The sequence below is a fragment of the Benincasa hispida genome, chromosome 9 (assembly GCF_027475165.1).
Source record: "Benincasa hispida cultivar pf3 chromosome 9, pf3_genome.v1.1, whole genome shotgun sequence".
In the NCBI taxonomy this organism is placed as follows: Eukaryota; Viridiplantae; Streptophyta; class Magnoliopsida; order Cucurbitales; family Cucurbitaceae; genus Benincasa; species Benincasa hispida.
The window spans coordinates 44,193,408-44,211,284 of record NC_143486.1 but is presented as its reverse complement, the minus strand read 5'-3'; the positions used below and the strand labels follow the sequence as shown (position 1 = coordinate 44,211,284).

General features: G+C 35.4%; 1 protein-coding gene across 2 annotated transcripts in view; it reads left to right on the top strand.

Moving 5' to 3' along the window:
* LOC120085897 (protein GIGANTEA-like) overlaps nucleotides 1-16,054 on the top strand; it is a 77,426-nt gene extending 61,372 nt beyond the window's left edge. For both annotated transcript variants that reach the window (XM_039042169.2, XM_090318297.1), the window contains exons 10-15: nucleotides 9,034-9,243; nucleotides 9,380-10,927; nucleotides 14,213-14,281; nucleotides 14,494-14,712; nucleotides 14,862-14,954; nucleotides 15,456-16,054. In XM_039042169.2, coding sequence (XP_038898097.2) covers nucleotides 9,034-9,243; nucleotides 9,380-10,927; nucleotides 14,213-14,281; nucleotides 14,494-14,712; nucleotides 14,862-14,954; nucleotides 15,456-15,752 — 2,436 coding nt within the window. In that variant the 3' untranslated portion in view covers nucleotides 15,753-16,054. The remainder of the gene's footprint in view (nucleotides 1-9,033; nucleotides 9,244-9,379; nucleotides 10,928-14,212; nucleotides 14,282-14,493; nucleotides 14,713-14,861; nucleotides 14,955-15,455) is intronic.
* Nucleotides 16,055-17,877: the final 1,823 nt, after the last annotated feature.

The following is a 17,877-nucleotide window of genomic DNA, read 5'->3' as shown; positions in this document are numbered from 1 at the left end:
GATGCCCTTACTCGCCTTGGCGACTTCATCAATTCATTCGAATGTTTGACAACTGGGGTTTGTGATAGGCATCAACTTTCTCTCTCAGACTTCCTAATTGTTTCTGAATTGATAGATCTTGATCTGACTAATTGAAATTGGCTATCATTACTACTGGCTCAACTATACCTCTGCACCTGCCATTTGCAGCTTTAACTGGTATCCATAGTCTTTCTGATCCTTTGGCATCATCAAACCAACATCTATACAATGTAGAATATTTGTGGCCAACTGCCACTATCTAGGATCCAAACATGAGTGTACACTGGCGATTGCCAAACTCACACCTGTAACCCCTCATCATCCAACTTACCAATAGAGATGAGATTTATTTTCATCCTAGGCACAAACCTGACATCTCGTAGTACTAACTTTTTTCCATACTCCGTCTTCAAATTGACATCTTCAATTTCAACTACCTTGGAAACTCTACCATTTCTCATCCTCACTAGACCATGGTGTTCGAATGTGAAAGATGTGAATAGACTATCAATCATCCATTCAGATGATTGGTTTCTACTTGCTGTGTTACTTTCAACACAGACACAGGCATCATCTATTTCATCATCAATTTTAACTATATTTACCTGTTGCTTTCTTGTTGGATCCTCTTCTAATTTCCTACACTGACTTTTGAAGTGACCTTTTTTGTGACAGTAAAAGCACTCTATCTCTTTTTTCCTATTCTTCCACTTTTTCTTACTGCTACTCGACTCATCATTTTCAGAATTTATCTTGTCTTTACCCCTATCTACAATTAAAGCTGAACCTATAGTAGATTCTTTACTACTGTCCTTTCTACGAATTTCTTCAGCTATAGCTAAATCACAAACTGCTGAAAATTTCAATGTGTTATCCCCAATAGAATTAGACACTATTATTTTCATAGTTTCCCAACTATTAGGTAAAGACATTAATAATTAAATAGCATATACTTCATCAGTAAATTCTATCTTGATAGATTTTAATTGATTAATTAAAGTGGTAACCTCATTGATATAGGAATTAACAGAGCGAAATGGGGTTGGAGATACTTTAATGAGGAAGACTCCCTTTGGCACAAGTTATTAGAAGCATCCATGGAAAGGACTTATTTAATTGGCACACATGGAAAAGTTAATTTAAGCCTTCGAAGTCCTTGGATTAGCATTTCAAGAGCATGGTCAAAGTTGAAGCCTTAGCACTTTACAAGCTTGGAAACGGCAACAGAATCAGATTTTGCTTGGATTCTTGGGCGGACAAGATGTCTCCAAATGTACTCTTTCCAAAAATGTTTGAGATTGCTCTTAAAACACAAGCATCTGTAGCAGAACATTGGGACTTCATTCACTCATCATGGTCAGTGGTCCTTAGAAGACTTTTGAAAGATGATGAACTAGATGAATTTTAGAATCTCATTGGGCTGGTCTCAAGAAAAAAGGTGTTGGACAGCCTTGATACTCGATTTTGGTTGCTAGAATCAGGGGGCTCCTTTTCAGTCAAATCATTGTTTAATCATCTCCAACTTGATCCTCGTTGGGAAAAGACTCGGGAAAGGCAATTTGGAAGACCAAGAGTCCGCACTGGGTCAACATTACTATTTGGATTATGATTTTTGGATCATTAAATTGTTCGGAGATACTTCAAAGAAAACCCCCCTCCCACTACTTGTCTCCTTCAATCTGCCCCCTTTGTATGGCAGCCAATGAAACCCAACAGCATTTGTTCTTCGGATGCTCTTACGATGTTAACTACTGGCAGAATTTATTTAATATTTTTGGCATAAGCTGGGTATTCGGCAGGTCCTTCCGTGAGAATACATTACAGATTCTAATTGGAGCTAAGCTGAAAGCGGGCTCAAGGTTGCTATAGATTAGTGCAATCAAAGCACTATTATCGGATATGTGGTTCAACAGAAATCAAAGAGTATTCCATAGTAAAGCAACTCATTGGCAGGATCATTTCGAAGCTGCAAAGCTTAATGCCTCCTCGTGGTGTTCCCTCTCCAAATACTTCAAAGATTACTCAGTACAAGACATAATCCTAAACTGAAGCTCTTTTCTCAAGCAAGATTATTAATTTTGTTTATTTTCTTACTACTCATATGTTGTAAGGGCATAGGTGTTATTTTCTCTAGCCTACTGTGATTTTCTTGGCTGTATTGTTTTGTTCTCATTCTATTATATTGAGATAGTTTGTATGGAAATGATGAGGACGCTAAAGGGGTGTCAACCTAGTTGAGATGTCCGAGTGCGTCTCCTAATCTTTAGGCCTTTTTTGCTCATTGTATAATCATCTTGTAATTTGAGTAATAGTCCCATTTCATTACATCAATGAAGAGGTTCGTTTCTTTTTTTTTTTAAAAAAAGAAGATATAGGAATTAACAAAAACATCCTCAGCCATTTGCACGTTAAAATATTTCTTAAGGACATAAGTCTTACTATTAGCAGATGGTTTCTCGTACCTATTTGTAAGCACTTCTATCAACTTGACTGCACTAGTTTCAGTGGCTACAAGACTGGCAACATTCATCGATAGACATTCTAATGACTGCTATTGCTTCTTCATTTAGGTTCTCCCGATCTTCATCTGACATCCCTCTCGGTCTCTCCTTCAATACTTTATGCATTTTCTTGTAAGTCAAGAAATCCTTAATCTGCATCTTCCAGTATCCAAAATTTGTCCCATAAAATTTTATGGTACCTTCGAAACCTCTTGGCACTGTTGATCCATGACTTCTAAACCAAAAGCTCTAATATCACTTGTTAGTAATTATTGCGTGATATAAATAAATGCAGAATAACAAAATTATATCTCAAACTCTCACTTCACAGGTTAGAGCAAAATAAGTAATCGATCATAAAATAACAAATAATAAAAAGAAGGGAAGGGGAGAGTGACACCAAAAAATATACTGGTTCGTCTCAAACTCGGGACTACATCCAGTTTTCTGCAACTGCAAGTTCTACTATGATGGAGATTGTAAAGAACCCTCAAACTCACGCTATAAATCTTTCCCCAAATAGCCCAACACGAATTATTTGAATCTAGTAACCACAACTCAATAACTTGAAATAAACAATAAGAGAAACCCTCAATCCAAGGAAAGAGAATACACTCTATTCTCTCAAATTTTACACTCTGTCACACACCAAAAATGGCTGAAGAATAAGAAAGAAAAAATTACTTCAGAGGCTCTCGGCATTTCTACTCCTCTTTTGGCAAAATTAGGTTCACGGCACACTTCATTTTTCTTTCTAACAAATTGGCTTTTTAAAGAGTTTTCACCGGCACTTTTTTGGTTTGATAAATCCGCCTCTATTAATAACCAATAAAAAATCTAATTTTTACTCACCTCCAATTTTACTTCAACAAGAAAACACCTCCACAATTATCCAATTACAAGCTTTCTTATATGTTGAGTAAAAAGGGAAATGGGTTTTGTAATTCAAATGTGTCCATTATGAGTAATTCTTCACCAAGATCAGATTTTGTGTTATTGGCTGAGTTAAGCTTTTTCGTCTCCACATCCTAAATGAATGGAATCAAATACTTTATATTCCAATGAATAATCATGAGATACAAAGTTTTCTTATATAAGAGAAAGGCTATATACATAAAAGGAAAGTATCATAATAAGAATAAAATAAAATCTCTAATGATTTTACAACACATCAACGTATTTACAACCAACACTCCCCTTCAAACTAGTTTAAATATATCTTCCATTTCCAATTTGTCAATCATTTTATCAAATTGTACTTTTGTTAGCCTTTTAGTTAACACATAAGTAGTTTGCTCTGTATTAGGGAGCAAGGAATGCATATCACGCCAGTTTCAATTTTCTCCTTAATGAAATTTTTGTCGACTTTGATATGCTTTGTCCTATCATGTAGAATTGGATTATGTGCTATAGAGATTGCTGCCTTGTTGTCATAATACACCCGTATAGGAGTCTTTTGAAAGATCTTTCTGTTATGGTATGTATTTATATTGTAATTTTAATTAGGTGTCCGTTATTGTAATTTCATATCTCCTAGATTAGGGTTTCTTAATTACCTATATATATGTATCTTCAGTCTGATTAAGTGAATAAGAATTATCACTCTCTAAGGTTTAGAATATTTGTTCGACGGCTACACTAGGGTTTATGCTTCTCACAAGGTTAGGGTTTGAGTTGAGTCATCAAGTTTTGAGTGGCCGTTTGCCTCACCATCCATCCCAGAGAAGCGCCACCACCGTCCAATCAAGTCTGCAGCCGTCCGTCACCGAAAACAACCGCGCGTGGAGCTCACGCGATGTCGGAACAATAGTCCTCCTTCACCACGCACCAGCGCGTGGAGCTTCGTCTCCACTTTCGGCCAGTTGGGTTCTTCTCCGCTCGTTGTTTCTGATCACTCTGTGCATTTGGTTTCATCAAAATCTGCTTGGTTGTGAGTTATTTGAATAAAATACCCGTTTGTGCTTAGGGTTTGTTGCTGTTTTGTTCAACTTGAAGTAGTTTTGCTCTTTTGTTTGCCTTTGATTTTGATTATGGTTTGTTTTTTCTATGTGTGAGGTCTACAAACTACTTATTAGCTCATAATGGATGAAGTAAAGCATATGGTCGTCTCTAATATAATTAATCGGAAATCGTATGTCACTGTTGTCGTAAGCCAGGACATATGAAACGTGATTGTCGGAAATTGTTGTATTAGAATCAACGATCTCAGCATGCTCAGATCTTCCACCAGTGATATGGCTGAAAAATATGTTACCCTCTTTGCTGACGACTTTGCTAAATTTCAAGTTTTCCAGGAATTATTGCAGGCATCTTCTTCATCTAATCCTATTGCCACCATTGTAGAGACACGTAATACGAAATGTCTTCTTACTACCAAATGGGTTGTAGACTCTAGGGCCACCGCCCATATGACAGGTAATTCTAACCTATTTTCTATGCCTCTGTCTCCCGTCTCATCTCCGTCTGTCACCTTGGCAGATGGATCAACCTCCCCCATCCTTGGATCCGACACCATTTCTCTCACTCCATCACTCTCTTTGTCCTCTATCTTACATTTGCTTCATTTGTCCTTTAATTTAATTTTTATTAGCCAACTTACTCGCGACCTTAATTGCTTTGTCTCGTTTTTTCCTGGTTATTGCTTGTTTCATGATCGTATGACGAAGAAGATTATCGGTAGAGGACATGAGTCGGGGGGGTCTTTACATCTTCGACAATCAGATACCGAGAGTTGTGGCTTGTCCTGGAGTAATATCCCCGTTTGATGTTCATTGTCGTTTGGGTCATCCGTCATTGTCTGTGCTGAAGAAACTTCATCCAGAATTTCGTTCCTTATCGTCTTTGAATTAGGATTCGTGTCAGTTTTCAAAATTTCATCGTCTTAGTTCTAGTCCTAGGGTTCATAAACGAGCTAGTGCTCTTTTTGAGTTAGTTCATTCCGATATTTGGGGTCCTTGTCATGTCATGTCTGAAACAGGTTTTCGTTACTTTGTTACCTTTGTTGATGATTATTCTCGTGTAACTTGGTTATATTTAATGAAAAATCGTTCTGAGTTATTGTCTCATTTTTGTGCTTTTTATTTTGAGATTCGAAATCAATTTAATGTCTCTATTAAAACCTTGCGAACTGACAATGTTGGTGAATATTTCTCTCATGTACTTGGATCTTACCTGTGTAGTCATGGCATTATTCATCAATCTTCTTGTGCAGACACTCCATCTCAAAAATGGGGTTGCTGAAAGAAAGAACAAACACCTCCTTGAAACAGCCTGTGCCTTATCCTTCCAAATGCATGTTCCAAAGAATTTTTGGGCTGATGTTGTGTCTACTGCTTGCTTTTTGATTAATAGAATGTCTTCCTCTGTCCTAAATGGAGAGATTCCTTATCGTACTCTTTTTCCTACAAAATCTTTGTTTCCTGTTGCTCATAAGATCTTTGGTTGTGTTTGTTTTGTTCGGGATATTTGTTCAAATCGTACTAAATTAGATCCAAAATCTTTGAAATGCATTTTCTTAGGCTATTCATGTGTTCAAAAGGGTTATTGTTGTTATTGTCATACTCTGAACATGTATCTTGTATATCCGGATGTTACATTCTTCGAAGATATACCCTTTAGTCCATCACCGTCGAGTCCGTGTCCAAGGGAGGAAGACGATCTTTTTATCTACGAGGTTACTTCTTCTTCTCCATCATCCCCTCCTTCACCTTCCGCTGTATCTCTTCCTTCTGATCCCCCAATTATTCGAGTCTACTTCAAGCGTCCTCCACAGCCACCTTCAGATCCATGTCCTCCACCACTGGCTTCTTCGACATCTGATCCGGGACCGAGTGATGATCTTCCCATTGCCCTTCGAAAAGGTAAACGCACTTGTACTTGTCCTATTCTTTGTTTGTTTCGTATAACCGGTTGTCTTCTTCCACTTATTCTTTTCTTACATCGCTTGATTCCACCTCTATCCCTAAATCTGTCAATGAAGCTTTATCTCATCCTGGGTGGCGTAGTGCAATGATTGAGGAGATGACTACTTTGGATGATAATGGTGCTTGGGATCTAGTTTCATGTCCAGATGGAAAGAAGGCTATTGGGGGTAAATGGATGTTTGCTATCAAGGTTAATCCTGATGGGACAGTGGCTCGTTTGAAAGCTCGTTTGATTGCCAAAGGTTATGCTCAGATTTATGGGACTGATTATTCTTACACATTTTCTCCTGTTGCTAAATTAACTTCCATTCGACTGTTTATCTCGATGGCTACTACTTACAATTGGCCTTTGCATCAACTTGACATTAAGAATGTTTTTCTATATGGTGATCTTCAAGAGGAAGTCTATATGGAGCAACCACCTGGGTTTGTTGCTCAGGGGGAAACTAATAAGGTATGTCGGCTTCGAAACTCCTCGTATGGACTAAAACAAAGTCCTCGTGCATGGTTTGGTAAGTTTAGTCAAGCACTCGAATGTTTTGGTATGAAGAAGAGCACATCTGATCATTCTGTATTCTATCGACGATCTGACAATGGTATTACTTTTCTTGTTGTATATGTTGATGATATCGTTATTACTGGAAATGATGTATCAGGTATATCCTCCCTCAAGACTTTTCTCCAAGGTCAATTTCATACCAAAGATTTGGGATCATTAAAGTATTTCTTGGGTATTGAAGTGATGAGAAGCAAGAAAGGTATATACCTATCTCAACGAAAATACGTACTTGATTTATTATCTGAGACAGGTAAACTAGGAGTCAAACCATGGAGTACTCCGATGATACCAAATTTGCAACTTACAAAGGAAAGAGAAATGTTTAAAGATCCTGAGAGATATAGGAGGTTAGTTGGAAAGTTGAACTATTTAACAGTGACACGACCTGACATTGCTTATTCTGTGAGTATTGTTAGCCAGTTTATGGTTTCCCCTACTGTGGATCATTGGGCTGCAGTTGAACAAATTCTATGTTATCTGAAACTGCACCTGGACGTGGGATCTTATATAGAGATCATGGTCATACAAGAGTTGAATGTTTTTCAGATGTTGATTGGGTTGGATCTCGAGAAGATAGGAAATCAACTTCTGGATATTATGTTTATGTAGGAGGGAACTTGGTGTCGTGGACAAGTAAGAAACAAAATGTAGTTTCCCGTTCGAGTGCTGAGTCAGAATATAGAGCGATGGCACAGTCTGCGTGTGAAATAATGTGGATACATCACCTTTTGTCTGAGATGGACTTCAATGTTACTGTGCCAGCTAAATTATGGTGTGATAATCAAGTAGCTCTTCATATTGCATCCAATCCTGTGTTTCATGAACGAACTAAACATATTGAAGTGGATTGTCATTTTATTCACGAGAAAATACAAGAAGGGTTGATATCTAAATGATATGTGAAGATTGGTGATCAGTTAGGAGATCTACTTACTAAAGCAGTAAACGGAACCAGAATAAGTTATCTGTGCAACAAGCTGAGCATGATTGACAAATTTGCTCCAGCTTGAGGGGGGAGTGTTATGATATGTATTTATATTGTATATTTAATTAGGTGTCCTTTAATGTAATTTCATATCTCCTAGATTAGGATTTCTTAATTACCTATATATATGTATCTTCAGTCTGATTAAGTGAATAAGAATTATCATTCTCTCTAAACTTCTGAGTACAAGTTCAACCATTCTGCTTGATGATCTTTTAAACAATAATCCATGACCTAGAGTGCCTTTCAAGTATCTCAAAATCCAATTTACAACCTCTAGATGTTGTTCGTTTGTACTAGTCATATATTGACTAAACAATACTGACTGAGTATGCAATGTTTGGTTTGGTATGTGACAGTTATTTGATATATACCCTTGTCAACTAAAATTCTCTCTTCACTTTGGTGTTGGACTAAGTTTGGATTTATAGGTGTTTCATTAGGCATGCACCCAAGATTCTTGTTTCCTAGAAATACCACTCTTAGATCTCACCACTTCTATTCCTAGAAAGTATCTCAAACTTCCCAGGTCTTTGATTTCAAATTCAGTTGTAAGCATCTTTTTTTAGATTATCTCCTCTTGTCCCTTGTAATGATAATATCATCTACATATAAAATAAGAATTGCAATTTTACCATTCGAGGATTTCACAAAGTATGATCAGCTTAATATCGATAATAATCACTTTTAACCATAACTTTGGTGAATTTGTCAAACCAAGCACGAGGAGGAGATTGTTTTAATTAATAACGACTTTCTCAACTTGGATTTCCAGGTTTCTATTAGACTTGTTTTTCGTTCAAGGAATATGCATGTAAGCTTCTTTCTCAAGATCACCATTCAAGAATTTCTATTCAAATATACAATAATAATAATAATAATAATAATAAGATCCCCAGGTAAATATGAGATTTTCAAATCCTTTACTTGGGATCATCATTTACCACCTATAATATTGTTCTCTCTGAACTGGAAAAGTCGGTCAAATTGAACCATGGCACAGTTTCTTAGAAAGAAGCAATTACTATGTGTTCATTCATGCAGCTTCCTAGGAACTGGATGCATTTACATTTCTTGCGTGCCATTGGCACTGCAATGTCCATGAGAGCTGGTATTGCTGCTGATGCTGCAGCAGCCTTGCTTTTTCGCATACTGTCCCAACCTGCATTGCTGTTTCCACCACTACGACAAGTTGAGGAAACTGATGTTCAGTGTGAATCTTTGGGTGACTATGATTCATCATACAGGGAACAGGTATGGACTTTATAGCTCATAATCTTTTATACATTATGCTTCTAGCTTCTTGAAAGAACTGATGAATTCGGTTTTTTGAATGTTGTCGTGTTTTCAACTCTAACAACTCCAAATATCATCTGTATACTTATAACAGATTGAAGTGCCTGCAGCAGAAGCTACAATTGACGCTACTGCACAAGGAATTGCATCCATGCTTTGTGCACATGGTCCTGAAGTTGAATGGAGAATTTGTACAATCTGGGAAGCTGCTTATGGCTTAATTCCATTAAGTTCCGATGTAGTTGACCTCCCTGACATCATAGTTGCAACACCATTGCAGCCTTCCATATTATCATGGAATTTATACATTCCTCTCCTTAAGGTTCTCGAATATCTTCCACGTGGTAGTCCATCTGAAGCATGTCTGATGAAGATATTTGTTGCTACTGTGGAATCAATTCTTCAAAGGACATATCCTTCTGAGTCTTTCAGAGAACAATCTAGGAAAACAAGATACTTTTCCAGCCTTGGTTCTGCTTCTAAAAATCTTGCTGTCACAGAGCTTCGGACCATGGTCCACTCGCTTTTCTTAGAATCGTGTGCTTCTGTGGAGCTTGCATCACGCCTACTTTTTGTTGTATTGACTGTTTGTGTTAGTCATGAAGCTCAATCCAACGGAAGCAAGAAATTGAGACGTGAACAAAGTGATGTTCTGGATGAAAGGATTGAGGACTTGCAAGCAGTATCCGAGAACCATACAGGAATAAGGAGAAAGACTAAAAAGCAAGGTCCTGTTTCTGCATTTGATTCTTATGTCCTGGCTGCTGTTTGTGCTCTTGCCTGTGAGGTCCAATTATTTCCCTTTGCTGCTAGGGGAAGTGATCATTTAAATACTACAGATTTACAGGATGTAATAAAACTGGTCAAAGTAAATGGTACTTCAACCGAGCTTCAAAATAGTGTTGGCTCAGCGGTATGCCACACTCACCGAATTTTGGCCATCTTAGAAGCACTTTTTTCTTTAAAGCCATCTTCTGTGGGAACTTCATGGAGTTATAGTTCAAACGAGATAGTTGCTGCAGCAATGGTTGCAGCTCATGTTTCAGAACTCTTCAGACGGTCAAAGGCGTGCATGCATGCTCTCTCTATCCTGATGCGATGCAAGTGGGACGATGAAATTTACAACAGGGCATCATCATTGTACAACCTAATAGATATTCACAGCAAAGCCGTTGCTTACATTGTTAATGAGGCTGAACCTTTAGAAGCACATTTAATACAAGTACCGAAATGGAAGGAATCTCTTGTTGGGTTAAACGGAAAAAAACAAATTCAATATGAAGACGGTACCTGCTTTCATCCTGGACAATCATCTGTCCAAAAGTGTGATAATTCATCCCATTCCGAATCTAAACTTGTGTCCAAGCGAGCATCAAATTCGAATGAAGAGTTGGGCAACAGCAACACTTCAGTGAAAGGTTTAGCAAGCTTCTCAATGGATGCTTCTGATTTAGCCAACTTACTCACAATGGACAGGCGTATAGGATTCAACTGTTGTGCACAAGTTCCATTAAGATCAGTGCTCGCTGAGAAACAAGCATTATGTTTTTCTGTTATTTCTCTACTGTGGCACAAGTTGATTTCCGCTCCTGAAACTCAACCTAGTGTGGAGAGCACTTCGGCCCAGCAAGGATGGAGGCAGGTAAGCTTGTATAACTTTCTTCTCTTTTGGTTTTATCTTCTATATTCTTCTCCCTTTTTTATTCCTATTACACTGCATGAAATGTCTTTCTCATGCATAAAACATGGAGTTTGTAGGTTATAAGTTATAACATATGCATTGCAGATGGTTGTATTTATTGTTTTTACCTTGTATTAACTTTTATCTTCTTTTTGAGAATGACTGTCAAAAAATTTATTGATATGGTTACAAATGTCTGATAAAACTATAGTAAATTCTGTCAATGGATTTTGGAAACTGTAAGCATATTCTTATTAAATACAGTGCACAAAGATCTGACTTAAAAAAATTACCTAGGACATTGACCACTATATTTTTAGTTTTTCAGAACCCAGTTTCAATATTTATTTTGCTAAGAATAACTTTTGTCAATGCTTTTTATACAAGTTGAACTGAAAAAATTGAAGTTGATGGAATCAACATCGTATTTATAATGATATCACACGTCCCATGAACGTTTACAGTTAACTTGCGTATTTAATGGATTTCTTCATAGTTGTTCATCGTTAAGACAATGTGGCACTTGTGTTGGAGACACTTGGGAGCTGTTTGGTAACATTCTTTGTTTGTGGTTTTTTGTCTTTTGTTTGCAATCTTCAGTAATTTATTTTTTGTTTCTTGTTTCTTATTTTCAAGAAATATTTTCAGAATTATGTATAAATTTTAAAAACAGAAAAATTAAATTATGTTTCTAGCTCCTGTTTCGAATTTTTTCAAAAACTATAAATAGAAGTACTGGTCTATCACTTTTTACTAATAAAATTTACTAAAAGTTTAAATACTATTTCGGTCCTTGTACTTTGAGTTTTGTACCATTTTAGTTCATGTACTTTCAAATGTCTAAATTTAGGTCGTGTGCTTTTTAATAAAGATTAAAATTTATTCGTTCTTTTTGTTAGTTTGAAGTTAATTTTGTCAAAATCGGTTAAATAATACTAATACTGTTAAGATATTAATATATTTATATTTATTGTTGTACTCCATACTTTGGAGAATATTCTCATATTATTTATTCAAAATAAAGGCATATATATATAGGGAAGCAAGAAACCCTAATTTAGGAAATGTATGATTATTGTAAAGGATAACTATACATAATAATATAAATACATATTATAACACTCCCCTTTAAGCTAGAGCAAATATGTTAATCATGCCCAACTTGTTGCATAGATAGTTTATTCTTGCTCCGTTTACAACATTGGTAAGTATATCTCCCAATTATTATCCAGTCTTCACATATTTTGTAGATATCTTTTGGAGACATTAACACTTTTTGTATTTTCTTGCAAATAAAATGACAATCCACTTCAATATGTTTAGTTTGTTCATAAAACACTAAGTTAGATGCAATGTGAAGTGCAGCTTGATATAATTTAGCTGGCATGGTAACACTAAACCCATCTCAGATAAAAGTTGGTGTATCTATACTATTTCACACACGGATTGTCATGGCTCTATATTCAAACTCAACACTCAAACATGAAACTACATTATGTTTCTTAGTTTTCTATGACATTAAGTTTCCTCTTACAAAGACAAAATATCCAAAGGTCGATCTCCTATCTTCTCGAGATCCAGCCCAATCAGCAACTGAAAAACATTCAATTCTTGTATGACCGTGATCTTTATATAAGATCTCACGTCCTGGTGCAACATTTAAATAAAAATAACGATCCACTATAGGAGAAGACATAAATTGACTCACAATACTCACAGAATAAGTGTTGTCTGGTCGTGTCACTGTTAATAATTTAACTTTTCAACTAATCTTCTATATGTCAGGATCTTTAAATAATTCTCCTTCTTTAGCAAGTTGCAAATTTGTTATCATAGGCGTACTACATAGTTTGACTCCTAGTTTCCAATCTCAGACAACAAATCAAGTACATATTTCCATTGTGACAAATGAATACCTTTCTTGCTCCTCATTACTTCAATACCCAAAAAATACTTCAATTGTCCCAAGTCTTTAGTATGGAATTGACCCTGAAGGAAAGTCTTGAGAGAAGATATACCTAATACATCATTTCCAGTGATAATTGATTATACGAAATAAACAAAGTAGGGTTAGTATAAGTACATTTACCTTTTCGAAGGGCAATGGGAAGATCATCACTCGATTCTAAATCAGATGTCGAAGAAGCCATTGGTGTAGGACATGTGTCGAAAGGTTGTTGTGGAAATTTCCTGGAGTAGACTTGAGTAATGGATGGACGAGAAGGAAGAGATACAAAAGGAGACGGAGTAGGAAATGATGGGGGAGAGGTAATCTTATAGATAAAAAGATCATCATCTTCCCCTCGACAATGGCTCGAGGATGATGGACCACAAGGTATATTTTGGGAAAACGTAACATTAGGAGAGACAAGATAACTACTTTTTCATCTTGCTCTCCATCCAGATGCTAAGGTGGCCAATGTGTGGATTGCGGGTCTAGAGGCTTGGTATTGTGCCTTCGTCGTAGTCTCAATGATTTGAAGATTCATGAATGGACTTCTTTATCCCATCTTAGGTCTTCTATCAGATTATGTCCTTCTTCCGATACCTGGTCTTGGTCCCTTGATTCATCTTTGTCTTTTTCTAAAAAATCTCTTATGGCATATTTCGTGCGTACAATTGAGCCTCTTGTGAAGGATCTTTATTATGTTATTTGAAAGGAACATTTCCTAAGAAAATAAAAAAAAATTGTTTTTTGTTTTTGGCATATTTCTATGGAAGTTTTTGGTTGGTCTTTTACGTGTCCTAATAACATTTTTTTATTTTCTCACTTCATTTTTAGTGGGTCATCCTTTTGGTGGTACTAAAAAGATGGTTAGGTTAGCAATTAGGCACGTATTCTTTTGGATTCTTTGGGGCGAGTGCAATGATCGTCTTTTCAAAGATTCTATTAGGAACTAAGATATTATGAGCTACCTTTGTCCCATATCAGTTAGAATGAGATAACCAATGTGGTACTTAAGTGGTTTGGCTCTCTCATCTTAGTAGCTAGCTTTTGGGGTGTGGTTCTCCAAGGTGCTTAAGTATCTAACAGATTCTTGTTCCTCCTTTGATGGGTTTATGAATTTGGCTGTCTACTGCTTTTTATTGGTGCAAAACTAAGCATCATTTTCCTCATTTTGGTTTATCTTAGTTTCCAATTGGAAATGTTTGCTGTAATCACCTATACGGGTTGGGGTTTTCCCATATTTCATTTATTTTATCTAAAGAATATATTTATTGAATTGCACTTTTTCTCTTAAATAGGTAGTTGATGCATTATGCAACGTGGTATCAGCTTCCCCAGCTAAAGCGGCTACAGCAATTGTTCTTCAGGTCTACATTTCTTTACTTCTTTAGTGTTTGCTTCCTAGTGCTGTTACCTTTACCAAAGAAAGAGTCGTTAGGTGATACTATTAGGGATTAGTTTTCTACATCTGATAACCAGTTTTTGAATCAATACCTCATTTTCTATTTCATGGTGTTATTGTTAATGAACATAAGACTTCATGTGTTTAGTCATTTTCATGGCCTTCTGTGCTTGTCAGGCCGAGAGGGAGTTGCAACCTTGGATTGCAAAAGATGATGATCAAGGTCAGAAGATGTGGAGAATGAACCAGCGGATCATCAAATTGATAGTTGAGCTAATGAGAAATCATGATACTCCAGAATCACTGGTCGTATTGGCGAGTGCGTCAGATCTTCTGTTGCGTGCCACAGATGGGATGCTTGTAGATGGGGAAGCCTGTACTTTGCCACAACTAGAGGTAACAATGCAGTTCAAATTTGGATCAAGGAAATTATGTTTCTATTCCTCAGTCACACGGGAAACAAATAGTAAAATTTATATAAATGTTGTTTGTCTTCAAGCTTATTAATTATATGCCAATGTTCTCTTCTTGTCATGGAAGCACAGCTATTGGAAGTGACTGCTAGAGCAGTTAAGCCTGTACTGGAGTGGGGAGAATCTGGACTGTCCATTGCTGATGGCCTTTCCAATCTCTTAAAGGTAATATACATCGTTTCTGCACCCAAAGTAATCAAGTATTGCAATTTTTCAATGTACGACTATTTTGTAACAAAAGCAAAAATAAGTGTCAGACCTAAGAACAACTCCAACTTGTCAGGGCACTACTGGCCCTCTTATAATTCAAAGATTCAAATCTTCGTCTCCTTTGAATTGTAATTTCATGGGTTGACCTACCAGTAATAACAGTCAATGAGAACAATGAAGAGCACGAGAGAACAAATTCAAGGCGTTGCTACCACATAACTAGGATTGCACGTCAGACCCAAATTCTCTAACAGATTTAATATCCTACGAATTTCTTTACAACAAAATTTAGTAATGTCAAGCAAAGTTGTCTCTTGAGATTAGTTAAAGTGTAGCTAGTCTGCATATGGAAACAAATTGTAATACTCTAAAAAGAAGCAAACATAATCTTTTTCTTCCCAAATCTCTGTGAAGTACCTTTTGCCAATGTCTGTTGTCTGTTGTTTGTGTTTGTAGTGTCGTCTACCCGCTACTGTTCGATGCCTTTCTCATCCAAGTGCGCATGTCCGAGCTCTAAGCACATCAGTTCTTCGTGATATTCCGCACACCAGTTCAATTAAGTCTAGTTCAAAATCGATCAACATAAATGGCATCTATCCCTCTTATCAGTATTTCAGTTCAGGTATCATTGACTGGAAAGCAGATATTGAGAAGTGCTTGGGATGGGAAGTTCGTAGTCAACTTGCAACTGGACAAGCAACTCAGTTTCTTCAAGCTGCCGCCAAGGAATTAGGCTGCTCTATTTTCCTATGACATCCATGTAAACTTAGGTTTGTCCATTAATGTAGTGTCATGGAAGTATACAAGTTTGCGGAGACGATTTGTGTTATGTTTCTTATATGATACCGTAGATTATTATTATCCAATAATTCCTTGTTTGGTCCTGTATACATATCCTCTCACCAAGATGGTTGTGTATGAGGCCTTATAATGATGTGTTCAATTAGTTTTAGGTGTTTGGTAGTTCTCATGTACTTTTCTCTAGCATCAACTCAAGTATATGTTGTTTGGAACTAACACAAGTTTCTCTGATGTAATTTATTTCACCTTCTCCATATCCTTTCATTCCAGGTATATCTCAGGGCTGATTGTCTTCGTTGCTGTTTGAAGATTAGGATCTGTCTAGTTGCTAATGAAAACCGTTTTAACCTAGGTTTTGGGTCTAGTTTTCATTTGGTCCCTAAGTTTCAATAGGTTACGTATTGAGTCCTTAAATTTTGAATTTAATTTCAATTTAGATTTTAGATTTCATAATGTGATAATTTTACCATTGAGATAATGAGTTTTGAGTTTGGTGATAAGTTTTGAGATTTACACTTTAAACGTGGATTTTTCATTAGATACTCATTTTTAGTCTTAGACATTAATGTTTATTAATTAATTTAAAATAATTAAGAAGTGAAGTTTTAAAATTAATCTTAATAGTGATGAAAAATAGTGAAACTTAGGTTTCGTTTGGTAATTGTTTTATTTTTAGTTTATTATTTTCTTTAACTAAACCTATAAACACTTTTGCCACCTTTAACCTTTTTTTTATTTGTTATCTACTTCTTAACAATATTTTCAAAATCTTAGTAGATTTTGAAAACTAGAAAAAAAATTTAGTTTTCAAAAACTTGTTTTGGAATTTGGATTTGGTTAAAAATTTAACTCTTGCACTTAAAAAAAATGGAAATCGTTGTAAAAATTGAGAGAAAATAAGCTTAATTGTTTTTTTTTAAAAAAAAATGATTACCAAAACCTTAACTAACTAAAAAGAATTAATTCATTTAAATTAATTAATAGATATTAATACCAAAGATCGAACGTGACTTGGTAAAAAATCGAGGTAAAAAGTGGAAATCTTAGACAAAATTGAAACAAATTTAAATTTCAAGGGTAAAACTTTAACAGTATAAAATTTGGAGACTAAATTATAATCTAACACAAAATTAAATGACTGTGAGTCTATTTAGATTGATTCGAGGAAAAAGTGTTTTTCAAAAAACTTATTTTTACTTAAACACTTTTGATAAAAATCGATTAAAGTGTATTTGAAAAGCAATTTTGAGTGATTATCAAACACTTCAAATTCTTTCGAAATGACATATTTTTTAAATTAAATACTTGAAAATGTATTCCAAATACCTAAGACTCTGCTTTGTAACTATTTATGCTCCGTTTGGTAACCAACTTGCTTTTTTGTTTTGGTTTTTGAAAACTAAGCCTATGGACATTACTTTCACCTCAAAATTTCTTCCTTTGTTATCTACTTTTCATTAGTGGTTTAAAAAATAAACCAAATTTTGAGAATTAAAAAAGTAGCTTTCAAACCTTTTTTTTTAAAAAAAAAAAAAATTGGCTAAAAATTCAATCATTGATAATTTTGAAAGATGTAAATCATTGTAAGAACTGTGGATGAAACAAGCTTAATTTTTAAAATTAAAAACAAAAAATTAAATGGTTACTAAATGGGGCTTTAATTTTTTGTTCACCTCCAAATTTCTTCCTTTTGTTATCTAAACTTTGTCAATAGTTTAAAATACCAAGCAAAATTTTGAAAACTAAAAAAAAAAAAAAATAGTTTTTAAGAACTTGTTTTTGTTAGTGAAATTTGATTATTGTATTTAAGAAAAATGTAAATTATTATAAGAAATGGAGAGAAAATACTCGGTTTTCAAAAACCAAAAACAAAAAACGAAGTAGTTCTCAAACAGGGCCTAAATGTATAATATTTTTAGATTTAGGGACTAAATGAAAATTAGACCCAAAATTTATGGGTTAAAAAGGATATCAAATTTGGATTTAAGAAAAATTCTTACTAGGAGATAAATTAGATCACAGTTAAATAAATAAATTAGATTACGTTTGGAAAGGATGTTAGATTAGGTTTATGTTT